The 24,449-nt window shown below is 38.0% G+C and overlaps 1 protein-coding gene across 2 annotated transcripts in view; it reads left to right on the forward strand.

Annotated features, from left to right (window-relative positions):
* Positions 1-13,026: 13,026 nt before the first annotated feature.
* The window catches only part of MET (MET proto-oncogene, receptor tyrosine kinase), a gene marked incomplete at both ends in the record, with an annotated part of 92,276 nt that continues 80,853 nt past the window's right edge, over positions 13,027-24,449 (forward strand). Inside the window, one exon of one of the 2 annotated variants that reach the window (XM_079711316.1) lies at positions 13,027-14,243. In XM_079711316.1, the coding sequence (XP_079567442.1) occupies positions 13,041-14,243 (1,203 nt within the window). The remainder of the gene's footprint in view (positions 14,244-24,449) is intronic. The other variant, XM_079711315.1, reaches the window with a different exon arrangement.

The raw sequence follows: 24,449 nt of genomic DNA on the forward strand, positions 1-24,449 counted from the left end.
TGAGCACAGTTGTTTTTAAGTTGTCCTAACCTTTTAGTTTATCAATTTTTCAAGGATCCAGAGTTTTAGATATTGGATTCTGTACTCATTTTTCTGTACTGTTCTGTTTTTACAAGCATAGCTTTGCTTGGCGTTCTTTATTCATTTTAAAGTATTTAAGATTTTTGTAGAAAGTTTTATTTGGTTCTTTTATTCTCTGATTACATATTGATCTCAACGTAGTGATATTTATGTGCTTTTAATTTTTCTTTCAACACTGTTAGAATTGCATATGTTCATCCAAGGAATCCACATCTATACAAAATATGGCCAGTTTTGTTATTTCTTCCATTCATACTATTTTCATGATTTCTAAAAGTTTTTTTTTCTACTTTGCTTGAAAAGAAAACGTCATATACTAACAAAATTCACCTTGAAAAGGGTCCCTAGTTCACTTCACTGCCAGAGTCTACTTGTTAACTTTGATTTCCAAGAAAAGTTCTCAGATGTGAGCAAAGTAAAATTCAGCCACACCCTAAGAGCTAGGTACAAATAGTGTTAGAGGAGAACGCCCCCCTTGCTTGACCACTCCATATTTCAGGGTCACAGCCTGCCCTTTGGCATCTTCATGTGTCTCCTCTTTTTCTCTCTTTCCCTGGATGCTGATTTCTCTTTCTTTACGTGACAGCGGCCATGATACGAATGGGGTCCACTAACCACCAGCATTCCTCTGCAGCCATTTGATTTCTGCTTTGGGTAACACCAGAGGAGAGTGATCAGTTATATAAACTCAATCCTGAGCACAGTTCTTCCCATTTGGAATTCACCATGCCTTATGCCGAGGACATTTTCAAACACTGAGGGAGGGAAATGTCGGATTTATTAATGAGTGATGTACCGGCTTCCTCTCTGTGTCTCCCTTTTGTGGTTCACATTCTGACCATTCAGTCAGGTTTATCCTATTCAAACCCTGTATTTGAATGCAACTGGAAGAGGTTGCTAGGCTTTTTTTCATTTTATTTTAATTTTGTGTAGTTAGAAAAATGTTTCTCAAATGTGATTTGTGGATTCATGTTATTCAGGGTTCCTGGATTAATTGAACAAAATCTGGTAGCACTTCTACACGATCTGAATTATAAAACTGAATTATAAAATTACATCTATCCATTAGGCTGAAAAATATTTTAAAATAGTTTTATAGGATTTCAAGAATCTTAGCACTTTCTTAACATTGAAAGTTCAGTCTTCACATTTTCAAGGGCAGTGAAACATTCTTATCTGACCTACGGCTTATTAATGGGACAAAAGCCTGTCCATCAATCAAGACTGACAGTTCAATGTATTTTCTGAACAGGACTTCTTACAATATGCACAATGATAAAACAAATGTCCATTTATCCTTATTTCCCAGAAGTTGAATACTTTCAGCCATTCTTAAAAGGACAAAGATATTTACTAACAGATTATGACTGTGTGAGGGATAATCTTGAGACTATAATGGAATTCTGTTCTTTTTATCTTTACTGTTACTGTATCAGAGTTGGACAATTATCTCGATCATGTTTGACAACTAGAAAATGCATGTTGGCTTTTTCTTGTGCTATGATTCAGTCATTTTCAACTTTTAAAATGTTTATTGGAAGAAGGGATACAATATTAGATAAGAATCTGAATAAGAGCACTATTTAGGTATCTAACAAGGAGGAAAATTTGTATAATAATCAAGAGTAATTGTTTAGAGGAGCTGCTAAAACAATATTTATAACACATGAAAATTATTTTTGTACCATGTTTAACTTGTTTTCTCCTATAGCGACCTATATATAAATTTTAATAAGCTTTTTATTATAAATAAAGTATACATATTAATATAGGAATAGTTTTTCTGTTTCAGAAATTGTCAGTGACAGGTTGCCGTATACACTATAACTTTTCTCTACAAGCACACAAATCTTTTCCTTGATTTTCAGTAAAAAAAAAAAAAAAATCTTCCTTTTACATAGTTGTACCTTCACATGATATTTAAAACCACCTGTTAGGAACAGTTACCCTGATAATCACTTTGAAAACAGCATGTTTTAGACACACAGCATCAAAACAGCAACAACAACAAAAAATATGCAGTTTTGCAACATGCATGTGCTACAAAAACCTTAAAAATACAGTTCTACTCCAACAGATAAATAGGTTTGGCCAAAATATTTTCAGTCTAAGTTCTGTTAGTAAAAAGGGTGATAATTCCCTTATTTTTCTCCATTTGCTTACAACTCATATTGTCATATACATTCATGGGACATATTTATACTAAAAAATTTACTCATTGTTTATCTGAAATTCAAATTTAACTGAGCATCCTATATATTCATTTCCTAAACCTCAGTGGGGGCATGGGTTTGCTGTTCTTTAAAGAGGTAAAGTAATGGTTCCTTATCTGTTGTTTTTCGTTAGTGTGGAAGGCCCTTACCATGGACTTACCATATCTTGGAGGACAATTTTTTTTTAACATCTTTATTGGAGTATAATTGCTTTACAATGGTGTGTTAGTTTCTGCTTTATAACAAAGTGAATCAGCTATACATACACATATATCCCCATATCTCTTGGAGGATAATTTAAGAAGGACTTCAGGAGCTTGAAACAGCTTTAGAGGAAAACCACAAGATGGCCAAAGGGTGGGAAAATAAGAAATAACACTATTTAAACTGTAGATGAGAGGGCCAAGGTGATGAAACAGCAAGTATTTGGAGTGGGCTCACCCAGTGGACTGTGCCAAGTTCCTCATTTTTGATGAAGGTACGCAGAAACTAGCTAAGACAACTTAGGAGGGTAAGCATAATAGCTACATTTATTGGATGCCAGTGTGTGCTGCATAATTGAATGCCAATGTCTCATAATTCATCTCTAACCCTCCTGGCCAACCCACAGATGTGTACCATTATTATCCCCACGTTTTAGATGAAGAAACTGACACTCAGAGTCAGAAGGTATGTAAATGGTAAAGCCCAGATTCACATCACATCAGTGTGATGACACCAAAGCCCATACTCTCTCCACTACACCCACCTGTTCTCCAGAAGGCTTGTGAGTTATTGGGAACAATGTTGTTAAGCAAACTAGTCTGTAAATATTAGACATAAGATTAACTCATGGGTACTTTGAATCATTTAAATGTGGTCATATAAATGAGCAGTTGTGTGGGCTGAAAAACCCTGAAGACTTCTTCTGTCCTTTTGACTTACTGTTAGAAATCATTGTCAAGGTAGTGTCTGGCTACATTAGAAGGGATTTTTGACATGTATTGTTTTATCTTTCTAAAGTCAGCTTAGGTTTTTTTTGTTTTTGTTTTTGTTTTGCGGTACGCGGGCCTCTCACTGTTGTGGCCTCTCCCGTTGCGGAGCACAGCCTCCGGACGTGCAGGCTCAGCAGCCATGGCTCACGGGCCCAGCCGCTCTGCGGCATGTAGGATCTTCCCAGACCAGGGCACGAACCCGTGTCCCCTGCATTGGCAGGCGCACTCTCAACTACTGCGCCACCAGGGAAGCCCAGCTTAGGTTTTTTGATGATAATAACACTAAGTGTTAAAGCTTTAGGCCTAGGAATCAAATGTTGAACAAGGCATGTTTTAAAATTTGCTTTCTCGACAGCCTAGTAGATCTGTCACTTTTCAATTTAGGTTACATATTTAGATTTTTAGCATTTATCTTGCTATCTTCAAATCCACAGACTGTATACTTTTTGAGGGTAGAAACTCTCAGTATTTAGACAAGGGCATGGTATGCAGTGGGAGCTCACAAATATTTGATTAATATTATGTGATATAATATGACTCTTCATAAGCAGTGAGTGTTTATAAATACAGTACTTTAAATGTCATCAGGAATCTCCTACTGGGATCTTCTTTCCTTAGCTTTGTTTTTATGGGCCTACTTTTCAAATTAATGGAAATAATATAAATGTAGAAAGGGCTAAGAATTTTCCTTAGGATTTCACTCTGGCAAGTCCTCCTGGAGAATTTAGCCATGACTGTTTTTATGACTGCAGTTTCCTTAATACGGGGCCTCGGCCATTTTCCATCATCATAAATCCCTTTTATACACTTATAAGCAGGATTGAAATGTTTTCTAGTTTTTATATTTTGACTCTTCACTTAGATACATTATCTCTATCTTGAGATTATGTTAAGTAAATATTGTAGAAGAATTTGAAACTATAGAGCAGAAGAAAGCTAGTGTAGCACCTCAGAAACTTTTTTTTTTTTTTTTGCAGTACGTGGGCCTCTCACTGTTGTGGCCTCTCACGTTGCAGAGCACAGGCTCCGGACACGCAGGCTCAGCGGCCATGGCTCACGGGCCCAGCCACTCCACGGCATGTGGGATCTTCCTGGACTGGGGCACAAACCCGTGTCCCCTGCATCGGCAGGCGGACTGTCAACCACTGCGCCACCAGGGAAGCCCGCACCTCAGAAATTGTAACTAGTAGGTTTATCTCCAAATGCAAAGTGAAATATTTAGAGAAATTATTCAAGTAAATAAACTGTCTTTGTCAATTACTTGAATATTTTACATAAAGTTGCTTTTATGCACTTGACTTTGTGTTTGAATTCACAAGTTTGTAGAATCTTCGAGTGGACGTTGTTTAGTCAGGACTTTCAGGCACAAGGAATGAAAGGATCACAATGAAGGGCTTCCCTAGTGGAGCAGTGGTTAAGAATCCACCTACCAACGCAGGGGACACAGGTTCGAGCCCTGGCCCGGAAAGATCCCACATGCTGCAGAGCAACTAAGCCCATGCGCCACAACTACTGAGCCTGCACTCTAGACCCCGTGAACCACAACTACTGAGCCCACGTGCTGCAACTACTGAAGCCCTCAGTCCTAGAGCCCGTGCTCCACAACAAAGAGAAGCCACTGCAATGAGAGGCCTGCGCACCACACGAAGTGTAGCTCCCCTGCTCGCCGCAACTAGAGAAAGCCCGCGTGCAGCAACGAAGACCCAAAGCAGCCAAAAATAAATTAACTAATTTAAAAAATTAATTAATTAAAATCTTTTTAATAATCACAATGAAACTGTTGATGGAAAAAAGAAAGAGAAAGAAAGGAGGAAAGGAAAAATTTACTGTTTCTCATTAGCTGAAGACATGGTGGATGCAGATGCTTGCACAATAGCATTAGTGGCCTGCCTTTCTCGATGTCCAGGATCCCCTGCCTCTTGGGTCACTTTCATGCTCAGGCAGGCTTTCTCCACACAGTGACAAAGATGGTCATCAGACAGTACAAGTTAATATCATCCTTAGTGCTAGTGATTTTTGAGGGAGAGAGGTCCCCTCCCAGTATCTATATTAAACCCCAAAAGACCCTGGTTTGGCCTTGCTTTAGTCACATGTTCACCCTTGTCCAAGCTCTGGGCCAAAGGAATAGAATTCACTAAAAGGCCAGCCTGCTTTGCAAGCTCATCTTGTGGGGAAGCGATAAGCCAGGTGGTTGACAGCCCCATTAGATAGGGGAGAGTTTTCAAAAGAGTTGCCAGTAGTAGAGCAGGGGCTGGGCAGGTAAATGCAGAAAAAGTTTTCAAAATATTTTGCCTTTAGAACAAAAATCTTTTCCAGGAAATGCAAATAATTTGAAACAGCTCAAATAAGCATCATACTTAAAAAAATTAGAAATACACTTATAAGAACTAGCTTGCATGTTTGTCATATTTTACATAATATTTTATCCTCTTTGAATCTCAGTTTTGTCATGAAAACATGGGCGTTTCCCCTGAAACAGTTTACCCTGAAAACATGGGAGTAATGCTTACCTTCTAAGAAAACATTCAGATTAGAAGAGATGATGTAGTTGACAGCATCTTGTAAACTATAAAGTACTATCTATATAGTTATAAAATATTATGATTTCTAAGAAAAATCAGTTCCTAAGGAAAGCAGAGTTACCCATGTCAAAGTTTTGAAAGTCCCTCTCTTTTAAAAACCTATTCCATGACACCTGTTGTGTTTTTTCATGAGCCATCAGTACTTGCTTACAACACAGGTATATGCTTTGAGACAGATTTTTGTTGATGAGGACAATGATGGTGACAGTAGTAGTGGTGATAAGCACAGGTAATTACTCACTAACTCTTAGAGAATTAAATGTATTTCTAGATTTCTAGGGCATGAAAAGCCCAATGTAAGCTAGTTAAATGAGAAAACTAGAGGTAGATGGATGGCAGACAGAGTTGAGTATGTGGTCTTGCCATTAGGTTAAGCTGGTATTTGTAGCTAATAGAGCAGCCCTCTTAAAAGGAAATACCCCTAAATACCAATAGTTTAATGACCAAGGTGCCACTGAGATAATCACTCCCAGGAAATGTTTTGCCAGTGAGCTTATCTTAACTATCAACTGAAAAGAAATACAGAAATGTTTTATGAGTGATTCAGTTTCACCTGCTATGTGCATGACATTTTAAGAGAATGAATTAGTCAGTCTGTTTGAATCATCTTTACGTGTTCCTTTTAGTAAAGAACTCAAAGTTGGTTAAATGGCCAGCACTGTTTCAGAAAGAAAGGAAGAAAAAACAAACAGTAAAAAGACATTTTATATTGAAAGCCTGATCCAGGCACATCACAGGAATAAATGTATCAAGGCAAAAATATATAAAAGATGAAAGTAGTTCTGGAGTCACTCCCAATATAAATATTAAAATTGCTCACACAGCCTGATCTGGCAGATGATATAGATAGAGAAGAGAAAGCAATATATGCCAGTTCAATGGCATTGGAGTAAAACGTAGAAAAAACAATCTCAGAGCTGAAAATTATTGGAGTTGGAAAATACTTCAGCATTCATTGGTTCAACCCAGAGGTATGCTTGTAAGTATTTAATAACTGTCCCTCCGGGGGGAAATAAGCCCTGATTTTTAGTGTTTGCCAACTTCTATGGGGTAAATACTCCCACCAAGGCCGATTCAAGCAACCAAGATGAGGTCACTGAACACGAGTTGGGAAGAGATGCGTACGCTAAGCCGTCATTAGCTGGTTCCAGGGGCCTCCAGCACACAACTTGTTCAACACTGTAATTTTACAAATAAGAAAGCAGCTAAGGCCAAAGGAGTTGGGTGACTGGCTTTGGGTCATACAACCATTTAGCTGCACTGCTACAACCAAAACTCAGGTTTCCACCCCACTCGCTCGCCATGCTGAGCTTCAGTATTGGGAATGCATTGTGAGGAAAGGACTACGACTGATTGATTAGTAAACCTGCCTGACTCCCTTAGCCTGGGTAAGTTCCCCTTGAGGGGCTCCCATAGACATTTCCATGTTGAGTTTAAACTGTAGTCTGTTTGTCTGCCTCTTCATCTCACAATTAGAAAGTGTTTTATTTATTTTCATATCTTCTGCACAGTATCTGGAACACAGTACATGCTCAAAAACTATTTGTTGAGGGCATGAACAAGTAATAATAGAGAATATTTATTGTGCCAAGCACTGCTCCTAGTGGTTTATGTTCATTAACTCATTGAATCCTCAGAGTAACCATCATAAGTGAGACAGGTACTGTAATCACTCCGATATTTCAAATGAGAAAATAGATGCTCAGAAAAATTTATCAAAGGTCACACAGACAGTGAATGGATTCACACCCTGCATTCTGTCTCCAGAGCCTGTGCACTTGATCACTCAGCTGTCACTCAGTTAACTGGCAGTGTCATCAGTGTGCATAGCTCAGCAACAGATATTTCCGAAAGTATTCCTCCATTCCTTGTGAGGGACACAAACATTTCCTGGAGAAGATCTAATCTGACCAACACACACCATTGTTAACGGGGAAGGGCCTCAATTAATTGGAATGATTAATAAAACAGGATATTTAAGTTTTCTCATCTGAGGATTAAACAGAACCCATATTTTAATTAAAAATTCTGTTGTTGACAATGGGTCCTAGTCCTATATTTTTGCTTTAATAAAAAAAATTTTTTTAATTAACATTTCTTTGATTTCTCAACCTGAAAAATGGCATCACCATTTGCTATCAAGAGAATATGAAGAAAGTATAGGAGACTGGGTTACTAACTCCAGGGTTATTCTGCAGGGTTTTTTCCTTAAATAGAAAAAATTTTTCTCCTTCCCTACTGGTTTTCTTATGATTTGCCATCTCATCAAATGAGATAGCAATTTGTACATTTTCTTGGATTCTAGTTAATTGAGGTTTAGTACCATGAAAGACATGTACGAACCTTCAGATAGGAACCTTATTTTTTAAACATAATACCTCAGATTTTTTTTTCTTTAAGATCGTTTTGAAGGTTCCCTCAAAAAGCCTAGAAGAAAAAAGTCATTCTCGCTCCACACTGCATTAATGGGCATCAACTAAGATGCAAATTGGTTTTAATGCTTTTTTTTCTTTTGACAATGATAGTTTATTTTCTTCCCGTATTATTTTTCCTAGAGAAAATACAGTGATAAATTATGTATTAGGCTAATGTTCCCAATTTCAGAAGATACTGATACCATTTTGAGAAGTGCATTTAATTTTTCTGCATAATGTATTCTAGAAGGTTTAGACACATATTTGGAGTTTGAGTTTGTATTTGTCTTGTAATAGAACAACTTCTCCCAAATCCTTTTCTTCTCCTTGTTATTCCCCCTACCAGTGCCAAAAATTTTCTAGTATCCTTTAAAATAGTGAGACTTACATTCAAAAACAGCAAGTTTATGCATATATATATATATATATACATATATATGCACATAGATAACAATCATATAGTTATATATGTATAAGTGTGTATATATACACACACGTATACACTATGTAACAAAGTGCTTTCAAAGATAAGATATCTTTTTGATACTTAAAGCAGTCATGTGAGGCTATTGGACCCTGGGAATCAGAGTTGAATGAATTGCCTAAAGTCATGCAGCTAGAGAGGGAAAGGGCCAGAACCAGAGCTCTGTCTAACTTCTGCTCCAGTGCACGCTCCCTCTTAGCTCAGGAAGCTGCTCCAGTGTTAGTGAAGCATTCAACATCCCGGACAGATTCCTGTCAGGCAGACATGGGATTGAATCTGGTTCTGTGTGACTTTTGGCAAGTTTGCTCATCTAGAAATGGAGAAAAATAATACTTCCTACTTCACAGGGTGTTTACAAAGAGTATATCAGAGAGTTTAGCAGAATGCCTGGCACGTGGTAAACACTCAATACAAGTTATTGTTATTTTTATTATTATATGGTTTATACCTTACTGAAGCACTGCTTTGCCCTCTGGTCCAACTATACTTTTGTAGCCTTTAAAGCCTATATCCTCAATCAGATGTCTTCATTTGGATCCTGAAAATCATTGTGTCCTTGACCTTCTTTCTTGGGTTTCTTCCATATCTCATGAATGTGAAGAGGAAGTCATATACATTGTGTCTTCGGGAAGCCCTCAGAGCTACTATACAATCCTTTCTTGCTGACCTCAGTTTGCACACCCTGCTGTAGATATTCTAAACCTCCTCCTTTACCCTGAAGTCCCTGGTCACTCCTCTGTAACCATCAATTTCAGCAGATGGTCATATACCCCAATTTGTTTTTTAGAACATTGAGATCATATTCCCTGAACTCCTTAAATGTCCCTGTATCTTTATGTGACTTCTCATCTTCTCCTGCTGTCTCAGAAAGAGTGACTTCTCTTATGTTTCAGGGCTCTTGGAAATGCCTCTTTTTGATCCCTTGGAATGTTGATCGAACAATTTTTATCTCCCTCATTTGCTCTTTTTGTTTTCCCCGCTTCTCTCTAGGCCCATCTACTTGCATGTTTCCTGATTGTATCATATGCTCTCTCCTGCCACTGTATCTTTGCACAAACTGCTCTTCCACTAGGAATTTCCATTCCTCATCCTCCTTCAAGACTCAGCACTAGCCTCATTTCCAGTCTGGTTGGCTGCCCTTCCTACACATTGCCATAATTTCTGTCAACCCGTTGCCTCCACCAAGTGACTGTGAGCTTCCTGGGAAAGGTACCGTGTTTCTGGGTTCCCAGACCTACCACAGTGCCTGGCCTTTAGTAGATACCCAACAAACATTAGTAGAAGAAAAAGAGACCTACAAATAAGTGTATGTCTTTCCTGCAACTTAAAGTCCTCTCAACCCTGATATTGCCTTCTGCTTGTCCTTTCCTTTGACAAACATTCTACTTCCTCATCACACATACCCTTGCAATTTAGTGGTCTGATACCACTGTTGAATCTGCTGAAACTACTCTTGTAAAGGTCAACAAGGGGTTTTTGTGTGGATTACATCCACCTTCCTGAGGCCCTCGCCTGCCTTCTGTGACACAGTGCAATTTTGGCTCCCATGACGCCTCTCTGAACTAACTTACCTTCCTTGATTCCTTCACTAGTTTCTCCAATGTGCGTATTCTCCGAGATCTGGTTCATTTGTCTTCTCTTCCTTCACCTTATCCCTCCATGAACATACTCTTTCTTGGTTTTAACCATCCCCTCTGTGCAGATAACATGCAAAGTTTATTTCTATTCCAACTAGAATCCCAATTGCCCCACTAAGATCAAGTTCTGAAGTTTCATTCTTTCTAATGCACAGATGGCAGATACTTGGCACTTATGCTTCTACTTGCCTCTGTCTCATCTAAGATGGATATTACCTCACCCAAGACCAATCGTGCCACTTTCCCAGCAAGAGCAGGCTTCTCCTCAAAATCCTTCTCATTATTGGCCTCCATTGCTTGGCACATATGCTGTCTGCTTGGAATCTTCATTCTTCACTTACTCCAGATAACCTGCTTGCTGGAAACAATGTAAAACCTACTAGTCATTCCTGTAGTAGAACGTTTTCACTCATTTCTCAATAACACATCAAACTCAACATGTTTAAAACCAGCTTATCATATTCCTTGATCTTAACCTAACTTCCTCCTACCAACTACCCTAGTTTGTAACTTGTTCCACTTTTTCCCAGATGACGCTGCTTATCTTTACCTTCTCTTTTGTGTTCCACCAATTTAGGTGTCAAATCTTATTTATTCAAGTATGTCTCTCATTCATCCCTTCCTTTCTATTCTTGGGGCCACCATCTTGCTTCTGGCCCTTATTATTACCTGGTTATAGGCTCTAATGCCTGTCATCCTGTCTTCTCATTGCCAGGTTCTCCCTGCTCTAAACCACTTTTCCTCCAGATCAATCTTCCTAGAGTAAAACCTTGCTCAGGGCTTCCCTGGTGGCGCAGTGGTTGAGAGTCCGCCTGCCGATGCAAGGGACACGGGTTCGTGCCCCGGTCCGGGAAGATCCCACATGCCACGGAGCGGCTAGGCCCGTGAGCCATGGCTGCTGAGCCTGCACGTCTGGTGCCTGTGCTCTGCAACAGGAGAGGCCACAACAGTGAGAGGCCCGCGTACCGCAAAAAAAAAAAAAAAAAAAAAAAAAAACAACCTTGCTCATATGACTCTCTAGCTCAAAACCCTTCAATGACTTTCTATTACCTCTTAAATAATGCCTGTAATTCCTATCAGTTTGGTAGGGTAAAATTATCTTTGATTTTGGAGTCAGTAAATTTGGTTTCAAGCTCTGGCTACTACACTTATCTGTTCTGTGACTTTGAACTTATTGTTTAGTTTTTATTCACTCATTTATTCAACATATATTTATTGAACACCTACTCTGTTCTAGGTTCGATATCAAGTCCTTGAGATAGAGTGATGAACCAAACAGGCATTGTCCTTGTCTTCTGGACCTGAAACGTATTGGACTTGTCCACATTTCTCATGATCATAGTAATCCTAAGTACAGGCCATGCCTTCCTCTCTTGATGCTTTTAGCGTTTGGTTTTTGCTATACAGAAAATTATAATACTATGTATTATAGTAATTTACATATATGTATTATCTCTCAACCCCATTGTAAGTTCACTGAAGGGTAAGCGCCATGTCCCATTTCCCATAGTGTAAGCACAGAGCCGTGCACAGTGAATTCTATTGTGTTTTTGTGGACCTAGAGTTAGTCTTTGGCATAGTTACAATGCCCAGTATGTTTTTAGAGGCTCCCTTTATCCCGTCATAATTATGCATTTTTTCAAAAGGGGGAAAGAAGTAATAACTATTTGGTTTCTATTTCTCTAAGGCCTTTCTTTTCCAACCCTGCCTATAGCTGTTATAAGTAGAACTCACAATGTTTATAACTTGTGCACCTTAACTTTTTAAAACCTGAATAATAAATCCATTCATGCTTCCTAGTAGAAATACTGTCCGTGTGCATACAAAGGAATGTTAAAATAATGTTCTTTTAACTAAATAACTTTTGACTTGGTAACGAACAATATGTTGTTTTTCCCTGAGAAATAACTCTAGGACTTTAGTCCTAAAGATTATATTTTATCTTATACATTTTTAGCTTTCTGTTTTTACATGCCTAGTGATCTTACATTAAGTTAAGCATTTGTCTATCCAAAACAATAGGTTAATTATAGCCAAATTATAACCATACCTTTTCTCTGCACACAAAATCCTATAAACAGCATGTGATCATATTGCGTCTAGAATTTATGATTGTTTTCTTCCAAAAGGAAGCTAAATTTAGCCTAGTAATTCTACATGCTCCCAAGGAAACAATGCCTGCTGTGACTTGTAGAATAAATGAATCTGAACCACAATTCCTTTACTTGACTAACTGAGAAAGTTTAAATATCAACCTAGTCATTAACCACAGATATTAAACCACATTAAACAACCAGCAAGAGGTTAAGAAAGAAGTTTGCTATTTTTCTGACTTCGCTGCTGAATGAGTCTAACCTAGTTGCTGTCGTTCTTAATACAGAGCATTGTTTGCATCTCATAATGGTTCTCTAAAATTACTTGTTCATGGCTTGAGTTCTAAAATTAAACTATGTAGAGTCATGTCCAACTGCACAATGCATCTTTATGTGAAACCAGCTAGAGTTTTTTGTTTGCACTCAATGTAAAAATTCCAGTTAGGAAGATTTGTTTCTAATAGTTTAACTGGTATAGTTCTTTCAGTTTCTTCTTCTTTGTTTCTAATGACAACTAAACTGCTCTTGCCTTGAACATGTTTTGGCAGATAATCTTCTCACCATGAAGGCCCCTGCTGTGCTTGCACCTGGCATCCTTGTGCTTCTGTTTACCTTGGTGCAGAAGAGCAATGGGGAGTGTAAAGAGGCACTAGTAAAGTCCAAGATGAATGTGAACATGCAGTATCAGCTTCCTAACTTCACAGCAGAAACACCCATTCAGAATGTCGTTTCACACAAGCATCACATTTACCTCGGTGCCATTAACTACCTTTACGTTTTAAATGACAAAGACCTTCAGAAGGTTGCTGAGTACAAGACTGGGCCTGTGCTGGAACACCCAGATTGTTTCCCATGTCAGAACTGCAGCCACAAAGCCAATTTATCAGGTGGCGTTTGGAAAGATAACATCAACATGGCTCTGCTTGTTGACACATACTATGATGACCAACTCATTAGCTGCGGCAGTGTCCACAGAGGGACCTGCCAGCGACACGTCCTTCCACCTGACAATACTGCTAACATACAGTCGGAGGTTCATTGCATGTACTCTCCACAGGCAGACGAAGAGCCCAGCCAATGTCCTGACTGTGTGGTGAGTGCCCTGGGAACCAAAGTCCTGCTGTCTGAAAAGGATCGATTCATCAACTTCTTCGTGGGCAATACCATCAATTCTTCTTACCTTCCAGATCATTCATTGCATTCGATATCTGTGAGAAGGCTAAAGGAAACGCAAGATGGTTTTAAGTTTTTGACAGACCAATCCTATATTGATGTTCTACCTGAGTTCCGAGATTCCTACCCCATTAAGTATGTCCACGCCTTTGAAAGCAACCATTTTATTTACTTTTTGACGGTCCAACGGGAAACTCTAGATGCTCAGACTTTTCACACAAGAATAATCAGGTTCTGTTCTGTAGACTCGGGTTTGCATTCGTACATGGAAATGCCTCTGGAGTGTATTCTCACAGAAAAGAGAAGAAAGAGATCCACAAGGGAGGAAGTATTTAATATTCTCCAAGCTGCGTATGTCAGTAAGCCTGGGACCCAGCTTGCTAAGCAAATAGGTGCCAACCTGAATGATGACATTCTCTACGGGGTGTTTGCACAAAGCAAACCAGATTCTGTCGAACCAATGAATCGCTCTGCTGTCTGTGCGTTCCCTGTCAAATATGTCAATGAGTTCTTCAACAAGATCGTCAACAAAAACAATGTGAGATGTCTCCAGCATTTTTATGGCCCCAACCACGAACACTGCTTCAATAGGGTAAGTCATACAGGTTCCCTACTTACAAATTATGAGGTACAAGTCAGAATAGGTATCAGTCTAGAAGAGACTATAAAGGGCTTTTTGGTGCTTGGTAAATGGTCTTTATCCAAATATTTGCAAATTCTCTCTAAGAAAATTTAGAAATTGAATCTTCATTTAAAGGTAGAATCATAGCTTGAGAAAAAGTTAATGTGCTAACGAAAAGAAAATATAAAATATTTTTACGATTTGGGTTTACAGGTTTGCCAGTATTTTTCAGATTATTAACCTTGTTTCTCATATCAGCTTTAGTAGTTCTGGTCAGATGTACATAAAGTTTAACACAACAGCAATTCCTGTAAAACACAATTATTGAGTCTTTACAACATTTAGGATAAGATGCTTAATTTGTAGGTTTTGAAGGCTGTTTTTTTTTTTTTTTTTTTTATGAGAACCCATTCGCTCGCTGATGTATGAATGAACAGTCTCTATTCTTGGCATTACTTAAAGAAACTTCACTAAAAACAAACAAAAAAATCTCTTCTAAAATGTTGATAAATTAAACATTTTTAAATGCACTAATATACCTCTCTGAATAAATTAGAAAACTACAGAGGAAATTTTTGCTCTCAAATCCATACTTTGGATCTTGACTTCAGTACATAAACTTTGTGCTTGAATGGGCATGTGTCTACCAAGTTCTAATTTGTTGCTTTTTACCTGGTTGGCATTTGATATTTATAGATATAAATATTCTTGATTGATGATTATTTGTACTTACATGAAATGATATTTTCCCTGGGATTGTTAGGGAAATTCTTTATTGCTTTGATTTAGATATAGTAAAGGCTACCAGCTATACCCAGAGGATTTATCCTGCTAGTCCTCAGATCATTTGGTGCTAGAGGAAGAGCATCAGACTGGGAGTCCACTGTGGCCTTGGGCTTTCTTGGTGGGGACCCAGATTTGAACATACAGACCTGGTTATGCCTCCTAACATAATGACCACTAGTGATCATAACTGGATGAACAAATTCTATAGCTTTTCTAAAGACAATTTGACTTTGAAAATGTACATCTCACTTACTCTAGCAGTTTTCACTCTAAGTGGTAAAGGTTGTAATTGCAAGCAGGAAGAACATTAAACATGTCCTTGATAAAAGAAAGTATATAATTTGCAGATGGATAACAAGGGCATAATAATTCAGAAACGTTTGTTTCACTTTTGCTGAAATGTCTAGGATACTTCTCCAGATGGAAACTCTAAGTAATTTATTTATAAAGTTAGAAAAATGCTTCTGAGAAAATGAATCCATCTTTTAGTGAACTAAAGACATAACTTTCTTCTCTCTCAAAAGTCTATGAATATACATAATATACATACATATATATCCCAACTAAGACTTATTTCTCCCTGAATACATTTAATATATGTTGCAAAATCTGTAAGAAGCAATGGGATTGCTCATGAGGCTGTCCCTTTTCCTCACTGGAAAAGACAAAGAATGAAAGGAAACAAAAAGACTTTCAGAAACCTGGGAATTAAGACATAAAAGTGTAATATTAATAGCATTTCAGAGAAAACATTTTTCCTGCATCCAATGAATTGCTTCAGAAACAGGTTTAAAAAAGAGTCTACTGGGAATTCCTTCAGAGCCTGTAAAGCACACGACTTTGCTATTTAAATCTTGTTCTGTTAAAAATTAAAGAGACTTTACCTTACAAGGGTATACTGATATCTTATCTCATTGTTTTATTTTGTACATTTCAGCCCCCAGATATAAAAGTATTTATCAATTCTAGAAATTCTCAAAACACAGCTGAACTTTATCCTACCCCTTTGACTTGTTTAGTGTTCCAAAGGGAACAAAAAGGCAGGATTACCCAATGAACGTCAGGGCAGTTTTATCACCCAGGAAAAATGCCCAAAATGCACCAACCACACCTGAAACTGTTATCACTCCCATCGCAAAAATTCTTGTGGGAAACAAGGTGGAACTGGCCAACATAGTCTTCTTCCAAGGGAAGGCATCTTTTACACTAGCCAAATTCCACAGAGACAGATACCTTCCAATCTCTTCTATTTATTTGCCTGTTTATCTTCTCTGGTTACTAAAGGTCAGAATTCTTCCAAGAATGAAACTACCCACATTATCAGTTTTCATATACCCGCCACAGAAAGACCTCAGATTGTTCTAATAGTCAGCATACAGTCATTTCCCAGCTTCATCTTAAAATGAAGGAACCTAGAGCTGTTACTCACACAAAAACAAAATGATTTACAAGATCAAAAAAGTTTGGAGGGGCTTCCCTGGTGGCGCAGTGGTTGAGAGTCCGCCTGCCGATGCAGGGGACACGGGTTCGTGCCCCGGTCCGGGAAGATCCCACATACTGCGGAGCGACTGGGCCCATGTGCCATGGCCGCTGAGCCTGCGTGTCCGGAGCCTGTGCTCCGCGACGGGAGAGGCCACAACAGTGAGAGGCCTGCGTACCGCAAAAAAAAAAAAAAAAAAAAAAAGAGTCCTTGAAATACCTCTCACCTACCCAGGAAATATAGTTATGACATACTTTTTCTTGCAATCCCATTACCAAAGTTTTTTTCTACATATAAGCATTTGAAAGAATAGAAATAGACTGGAAGCAAATATTTTTACCAATATCTTGGTCATCTTAATGACCAGTGATTGATTAGTTGAAGGGGAAAAGCATGTAACTTGGTGCCAGACTCACCAGGTTGGAACTCATGGTCTCCTGCGTACCAGCTGTGTAACTTCTGCCATGTTACTTAATTCTTAGAGCCTCAATCTCATTCGTAACATGCAGATAACAATATCTACTTCTCAGCCTTTTTGTAAAAATGTGGGATAATAAATATAAAGTACCTGGCACGATAAGATGACCATAAATTTATCTCTTTGGGAGGCAGCATAGCCTAATGGAACAAGACTGAAATTAAAGAGATCTGGGTTCAAACTTGTACCCCATGATTTTCTATCTGCCTGACCATGAGGGCATTGTTTAAACACACTGAACCCATTTTCCTCCATGCAGGACTATGGGGTGGACAAGTACAATAATGTTTAAAAGGCTCTAACTTTGTCCTTGGCACATAATAATTAACAGCTATTATTGTATTGTTATTTGTGTAAAGAAAGTCAAATCCAAATTATTTGGATTGTTTTCTGGAAGAGACACATTCTGGTTCTATTGCTCATGAGGGTCTTTTACTTCCCCCACTAACTGTTATGAGGGACCCACCTCCATAATGCTTAACTTGTGTAAGTCCTCCTTAACACTTAATAGTTCCAAAAGAAAAAAAAAGGGAGATATGGGAGTGGTGGTGGTTTGGAGGGTGAAGAGAAAGTCAGCTGAATCAGAATTGTGCTATATAGTCAAGCTAAAAGGTGTAAGGTGCTCCTTTACCTGACTTTCAGTTCTAACTACCTATGGCACTTTAAGATACTATGCTAATGTAATTTATCTTATGCATTCAAGAATTTGCAGATAAGGGCCTCCCTGGTGGCGCAGTGGTTGAGAGTCCGCCTGCCGATGCAGGGGATACGGGTTCGTGCCCCGGTCTGGGAGGATCCCATATGCCGCGGAGCGGCTGGGCCCGTGAGCCATGGCTGCTGAGCCTGCGCATCCGGAGCCTGTGCTCCGCAACGGGAGAGGCCACAACAGTGAGAGGCCCGCATACCACAAAAAAAAAAAAAAAAAAAGAATTTGCAGATAATGCAGTTTTAGAAAAACTTAACCTCACAGGTTGTTTGTACTAAGCTTCCTTGTTTTTAAACATCATTTATACTCTAATTCAAAGAGTAGCCAACTGCTTCCCAAAATAAAGGAAACTTAAAGTAGTAATTTTCCATCTCCGTTTTAAAGAGTGCCAAAGTTAAAGGGTCACCACTCAGAGCCATCAAAGGAAGAAAGTAAAATGATTAGAACAATTTTGAATGAAAACAAAATCAAAACAAGATGCAAACAAGGGATAATAAGAATAGGCATAAAAATAAACATACAGTGATGTTTCTTTATTACTATTATAAAGATGATAGATGAGTAAAATTGGGTTACATTCAAGTTGTAATGGAAGAAAATAATTGCAGCCTTCCATCAGGAAACCACAAGGACCATTATTGATCTGTCATCCTCAGGGCATGTCTCATAATATTTAATAAAATAAACAAAGATTTATAACTCTTTATAGGCCATATATCTATAATCTCCCACACCACACCATTTGAACTGGGAATGTGGAGTCAACGTTACAAATAACATCCATGTAATTATACTAGTTTGGCATGTCTTATTTAAACAGTCTAGCACTCTCAAGAGAACGTATTTTGTATTAGGGATGAAAAATGAGAAGTCAGATTTCAGGGTTTTTTACTTCCTGTGCTTCGAAATGAGAGAATGTTATCCTATATGAAAAATGTTGAGTATTCTTCATTCTAAACACCAAATATCTTGGCCATATGCCAAATGTAATAGCTACCAAAGCAAAATCTTTCAAGAAAGAAAATCCTTGAGGTCTAAGGATTCAATATACTTTAAAAAAATCTAAGTAGAAATTCATTAATTTTACACTTGATTCCTTTCCTTCTGCAAACTCTTCTTTATTGTCTCCCAGGCTCAGGGAGTCGCTGCTCCCTAACTTATCTACTTGAATTCTCCATGCTATCCATCCCATGAAAAGTGCCATATTGCATTAGTTTATTAAGAGGAATTTTAAATTATTTTCTTTCCAGAATTTATAACACTTTATGAGATCACAGGGCACACCCTGGGGGTATTAGAAAACATGTTACAGAGCGAGCTATTAAAGCCGTTTGCTTTTTTCTCGTCCTCCTGCTAACGCTTCTTTAAACCATTTTATAGTTTATTCACAGGTACAGCCCAGGAAAGAATGAAAAAGCAAAGACATGACATTTTAATAAACTAAGCAAAGAAACACAGTTAATGCTGAAACTATCACCAAAAATGTAAATGAGTTTAACATGTGGATTATATTATCATATATGATAAGATATTGATAACATATTATCAATATATGATGTGATATAATATTTCCCACCTGTGCAAGGGAATTAAGAGTTAACTATGCCGCATGCATTGTAAATTAATTCATTTTCCTTAATATCCTTTGAAGCAAGCGGTGTGATCTGTGTTGTATTTAAGTAGTTGATTTCTACATGGAGACTCATTTGGTAAAGTTAATGGAGCAAACAATAAGGAGTTCGGGCAAAAAAATAAATCTTAAAGTTGGTCTTTGAAAAGCTGAAGTGTTAATAAAACTTTGAAGCCACAGCTCTGATACATACTTTCATTGCCATGTTACTACGTGATTAGAGACTTCTGAAAGCATCTGGGATCTTGCATTTTGATAAGAATATTAAGCTCCTTGAGTAATAATGCAGTTTTTATTCCAAATAATGTATCAAATTTTGGGTGTTACACCCTTACTTCAGACTTCTATCTCATTGATGGCATCCCACCCTGCATTATTATCTCCTCACTCTAATAAGAAAAATGAGGAGCTGCCAGAATTTGGATAGAAAACCCACCAGGAATTTCTGCCGTTGCTTATTCATAGATTGGCACAGATACTGAATCAGTGGGTACCCGGCATCCAGGATGACTCAGTGCCCAGATATGTGCTGTAAGTCACATCTCCAGCGTCCAGGGAGGACTGTAAAGGCCTCATTTATCCGGGAAATGAAACCGATGGCTCAGCTACTCTTGAAGTCATTAAAACTCTTTTGATTTTTTTTTTAATATAATAGTGAATGTGGTAAGTGATTCTAGGATCCTGGTTACATTCCACTCTGATAATTATATATTTTTTCTAACTAAAATGGTCCAGGCAGGTTCATTTGCATATGAATGACTTGCTGAGTAAAATCCTTGGAAAAGAGGTTTCCTGCACTTCACCCTAGACCTAGGCTAAGGTGGGGCAGATGAAGTGTGTCTACCTTCTATACTTCAAAAATATTCTCTAGTTTTTCAACGAGAGGACAGAAAAATATCTTATAAATGCATGCTAATATAGGGCAAAAGCTTCTTTTAACTATTCCTGATGTTCACTAATAGGGCGAGGTGCTTTATGAACAGTATATAACTATAAAACAAAAAATAACCATTCTGAATTCAGGCTAAGTCTGACTTCAGTTGTTTGATTTGGGTAAATCAGCAAAATGTTCATCAACCGAAGGACATTAAAATGGTGGTATTTCGAATGGTGCTCTAGGTAAAAGGCATGAATTAAGGTCAGTTTTGATTTGTAAAGCATTCTTTTCTAGAGCTGATTTTATGAAAATTAAACTTGCTGAGTTGTCATCTAAAAATATATGGCTTATTCATGATTTTCTAGAATTTGAATCCATGTACCAGAAAATATAAATCTGTAGGATACTAAATTTTCTGATGACATTTTAAATTTAAAATCTGATTAACACTTGCATCTAGCAACCAGTCTACTAACTAAACTATAGGTGAAGTGCTACTCAGGAAATGGGAAAAATGCAAAGATTAAATTGGTCTGTTAGCTCTGAGTGAATCAATAGTATTTAGTGCTAATGCACTAAGCAGATTACAAGCTCTAATGCAGTAGCAGTCAATAGCAAAAACGAATATCTCTAAAAATTATCTTGACAATAAAACGTGCAATAGTTTCCATTTAATTTAAGCTAATTACATTACATGCTTGTTCTTTCATCTTATTAGTTTAAGCCAAGTGCTAGAATCCTAACCATTTTATTTAGTGCATAAAATGGCCAGAAATTTGTAATCGTCATTTTCAGCAAGAGACAGAGGAAAGGATTTATTCAGACAACTAAGATTCAACAAGAAATTCAACAGGAATTTACTGAATGTCTAACCTACTGGTATTACAATGGTGAGTAAGATAGGCCTGGTTCTTGTCTTTACAAAGCAAACCTACTGGGGAGGAGATGACAATCAGTCATACCAGCAAACAAATACATCATAATAATTCATGAAATATAATGCAAGGGAAATAAACATCTGTGAATGCAAATGAGGAGGAAGATCTAAATTTGGTAGTATAGTCACAAAAGGACACCCTGAGGAGGTGAAAGTTAACATTTTCATGAAGCTACAAGTTAACTTATATAAAGCTCAAAAAAGCAATTGTGGGGCTTCCCTGGTGGCGCAGTGGTTGAGAGTCTGCCTGCCTATGCAGGGGACGCGGGTTTGTGCCCCGGTCCGGGAAGATCCCACATGCCGCAGAGCGGCTAGGCCCGTGAGCCATGGCCGCTGAGCGTGCGCGTCCAGAGCCTGTGCTCCGCAACGGGAGAGGCCACAGCGGTGAGAGGCCCGCGTACCACAAAAAAAAAAAAAAGCAATTATGTCTTCACTACATGGTCAAGTACATGGCCAGTATTCAACAAACTAATTTTTACCTATATCATAAGCTCAAGGTCTTAACTATTTGCTGTGGCACTTAAGCAGCTTTTTAAAGTGGGTTCTGACCATGAGTGCATATTACTTTAAACTTAGAAAAATGTATCACAGGAAGTAAAATTGTGCTGGAGAATTTAACCTTTTTAAACACTTTCTCTTTTTTAAAAAAGTTGTCAATGTTTCCGAACTTTGTCTTTTCTTTGATTTCTAAATAGTCACTTTTCGTTAAGTAATTCTTGGTGTGAAGAAGATAATGTGTGAATTTCTAGAAGCTAAGGACATAATTTAGGTAGCTCTCACTTTCACTGCCTCTCATAGCCTATCACTTTAATCACCTTCTTTGAAAGCAGAAATTTCTTATATCAATCAAAGTTGTTTCTTTCTGAATGCTCAACATCATTAATCATTAGAGAAATGCAAATCAAAACTACAATGAGATATCATCTCACACCAGTCAGAATGGCCGTCATCAAGAAATCTAGAAACAATAAATGCTGGAGAGGGTGTGGAGAAAAGGGAACACTCTTGCACTGCTGGTGGGAATGTGAATTGGTACAGCCACTATGGAGAACAGTATGGAGGTTCCTTAAAAAACTAAAAATGGAACTACCATATGACCCAGCAATCCCACTACTAGGCATATACCCTGAGAAAACCATAATTCAAAAAGAGTCATGTACCAAAATGTTCATAGCAGCTCTATTCACAATAGCCCAGAGATGGAAACAACCTAAGTGACCATCATCAGATGAATGGATAAAGAAGATGTAGCACATATATACAATGGAATATTACTCAGCCATAAAAAGAAACGAAACTGAGCTATTTGTAATGAGGTGGATAGACCTAGAGTCTGTCATACAGAGTGAAGTAAGTCAGAAAGAGAAAGACAAATACCGTATGCTAACACATATATATGGAATTTAAGAAAAAAAAAATGTCATGAAGAACCTAGGGGTAAAACAGGAATAAAGACACAGACCTACTTGAGAATGGACTTGAGGATATGGGGAGGGGGAAGGGTAAGCTGTGACAAAGCGAAAGAGAGGCATGGACATATATACAGTACCAAACATAAGGTAGACAGATAGTGGGAAGCAGCCGCAGAGCACAGGGAGATCAGCTCAGTGCTTTGTGACCGCCTGGAGGGGTGGGATGGGGAGGGTGGGAGGGAGGGAGACGCAGGAGGGAAGGGATGTGGGAACAGATGTATATGTATGACTGATTCACTTTGTTATAAAGCAGAAACTAATAAAAAAAAAAGTTGTTTCTTTCTTCTCCCCCTCTTCAGTCTTCTGTGGCCAACACTTGGGACCCTACTCATCAGAAAAACCTGTGTTTCTTAGGGATGGAAGGGATTGTCCTGTTACCAGTAAGTCCTATGACCAAAAGAAAAAGTCATATAATTATGAAAACACACAAAATAAGGTCTTTTGAAACTGTCAAAGTTATAAAAGTTGATAGAATTCAAAAGGATGTGATGCTGAGTCTCATTATCTTTCAATATCTGTGGACTGTCCTCTACACAACTACATCCATTTTAGACCATTTCCTTCTCATGAGAATCATGTGGCCTAGAGGGCCAAGTGAGAGGCAAATGCTCCCAGGACTCACGAGGATGTCATGAGCACCTACTGAATGTACAGGGGCATGCACTCTGGTTAGTACCGCCTTTATGCTGTTTTAATGCATCTCTAGCTGCAGACACATTTTGCCTTTCTCTTTTGTTACACTCATGTTTATCTATATATATTTAATGTTGCAAATATCTAAATAGGTTTAAGGTCTTAGGCACTTCATGCTTTTTTGTACTTAAGCATGTGCTTTGCAGATCATAGACATTAGTGTTGATTTTGACAAAAAATTTTGTCTTCCAAAAAATATGTATATATATTTACACAGTAAACAGAGACCATCTGATTTGCTGCAGTGTTTGGATAAAAGTCCTTGATAAAATCTGCAAATATATTTTTGTGACTGGATCACAGAAAGCATTGTTTTTGTCATCTCCACAAGCCACGAAGATTTATTTGAAATGCAGGTGCAAAAAATATGTATGAAGAGTAGAAAGAAATTCTCACCTTTTTCTCTGTTCACTTTGTTCATATTTGTTTGGCCCAGAATGAAGTAGAGTTTGCCAAGGGAAAAGATGAGGGAATAGGAGGCATTTAATCTTCAGGGCTTATTCCTGTGCCTAAAGTCAGAGAGGTCACTGGCTTGCCCCTTCCTGAAGGCTGTAATTACAGGCAGAGGACTGTTTATTTTCCAGGAAAGTGACCAGAATCTTGAATATAAGAGATTGTTTATAAGAGTACAGCATGAGTAGGGGTTATACAAAACCTCAGAAATAATAGGAAGGTGAAATTATTTTTCTTCATAGTCACTAATATGAGAAGGTCCAAGGCTCTGGAAATGTTCTACAGTGCAATAACAGAGGCGAATATGAGGTCAAGTTAGGTGATCCTGGTACTTAACGAACTGAATTAAATTAATAAGGAAGAGGAATTTATAATAAAATATGATATTCCTGATGATTCACTAAATATAAACTTATTTGTAGCTTCAACATCATGGTAAACAAGAATCAGTCAATATATTAGTAAGAGTAATTGAGAAGTATTTCTAATTTGAAAAACACCAGTTACATTGGGTTTATTTAGAGCTGATGTGGAAAAAAATGGTCAGTGTTTCATACTCTCAACTAAACTCACTCTCATTTCAGAAGAGTCATAGGAAAACTATTGATTCCAAGTAGAATTGGGCAGACAAAGCCCAGGATCAGTTCTGTTACTGGTCTAGTAG

The sequence above is a fragment of the Hyperoodon ampullatus genome (assembly GCF_949752795.1).
Source record: "Hyperoodon ampullatus genome assembly, chromosome: 9".
Classification (NCBI taxonomy): Eukaryota; Metazoa; Chordata; class Mammalia; order Artiodactyla; family Ziphiidae; genus Hyperoodon; species Hyperoodon ampullatus.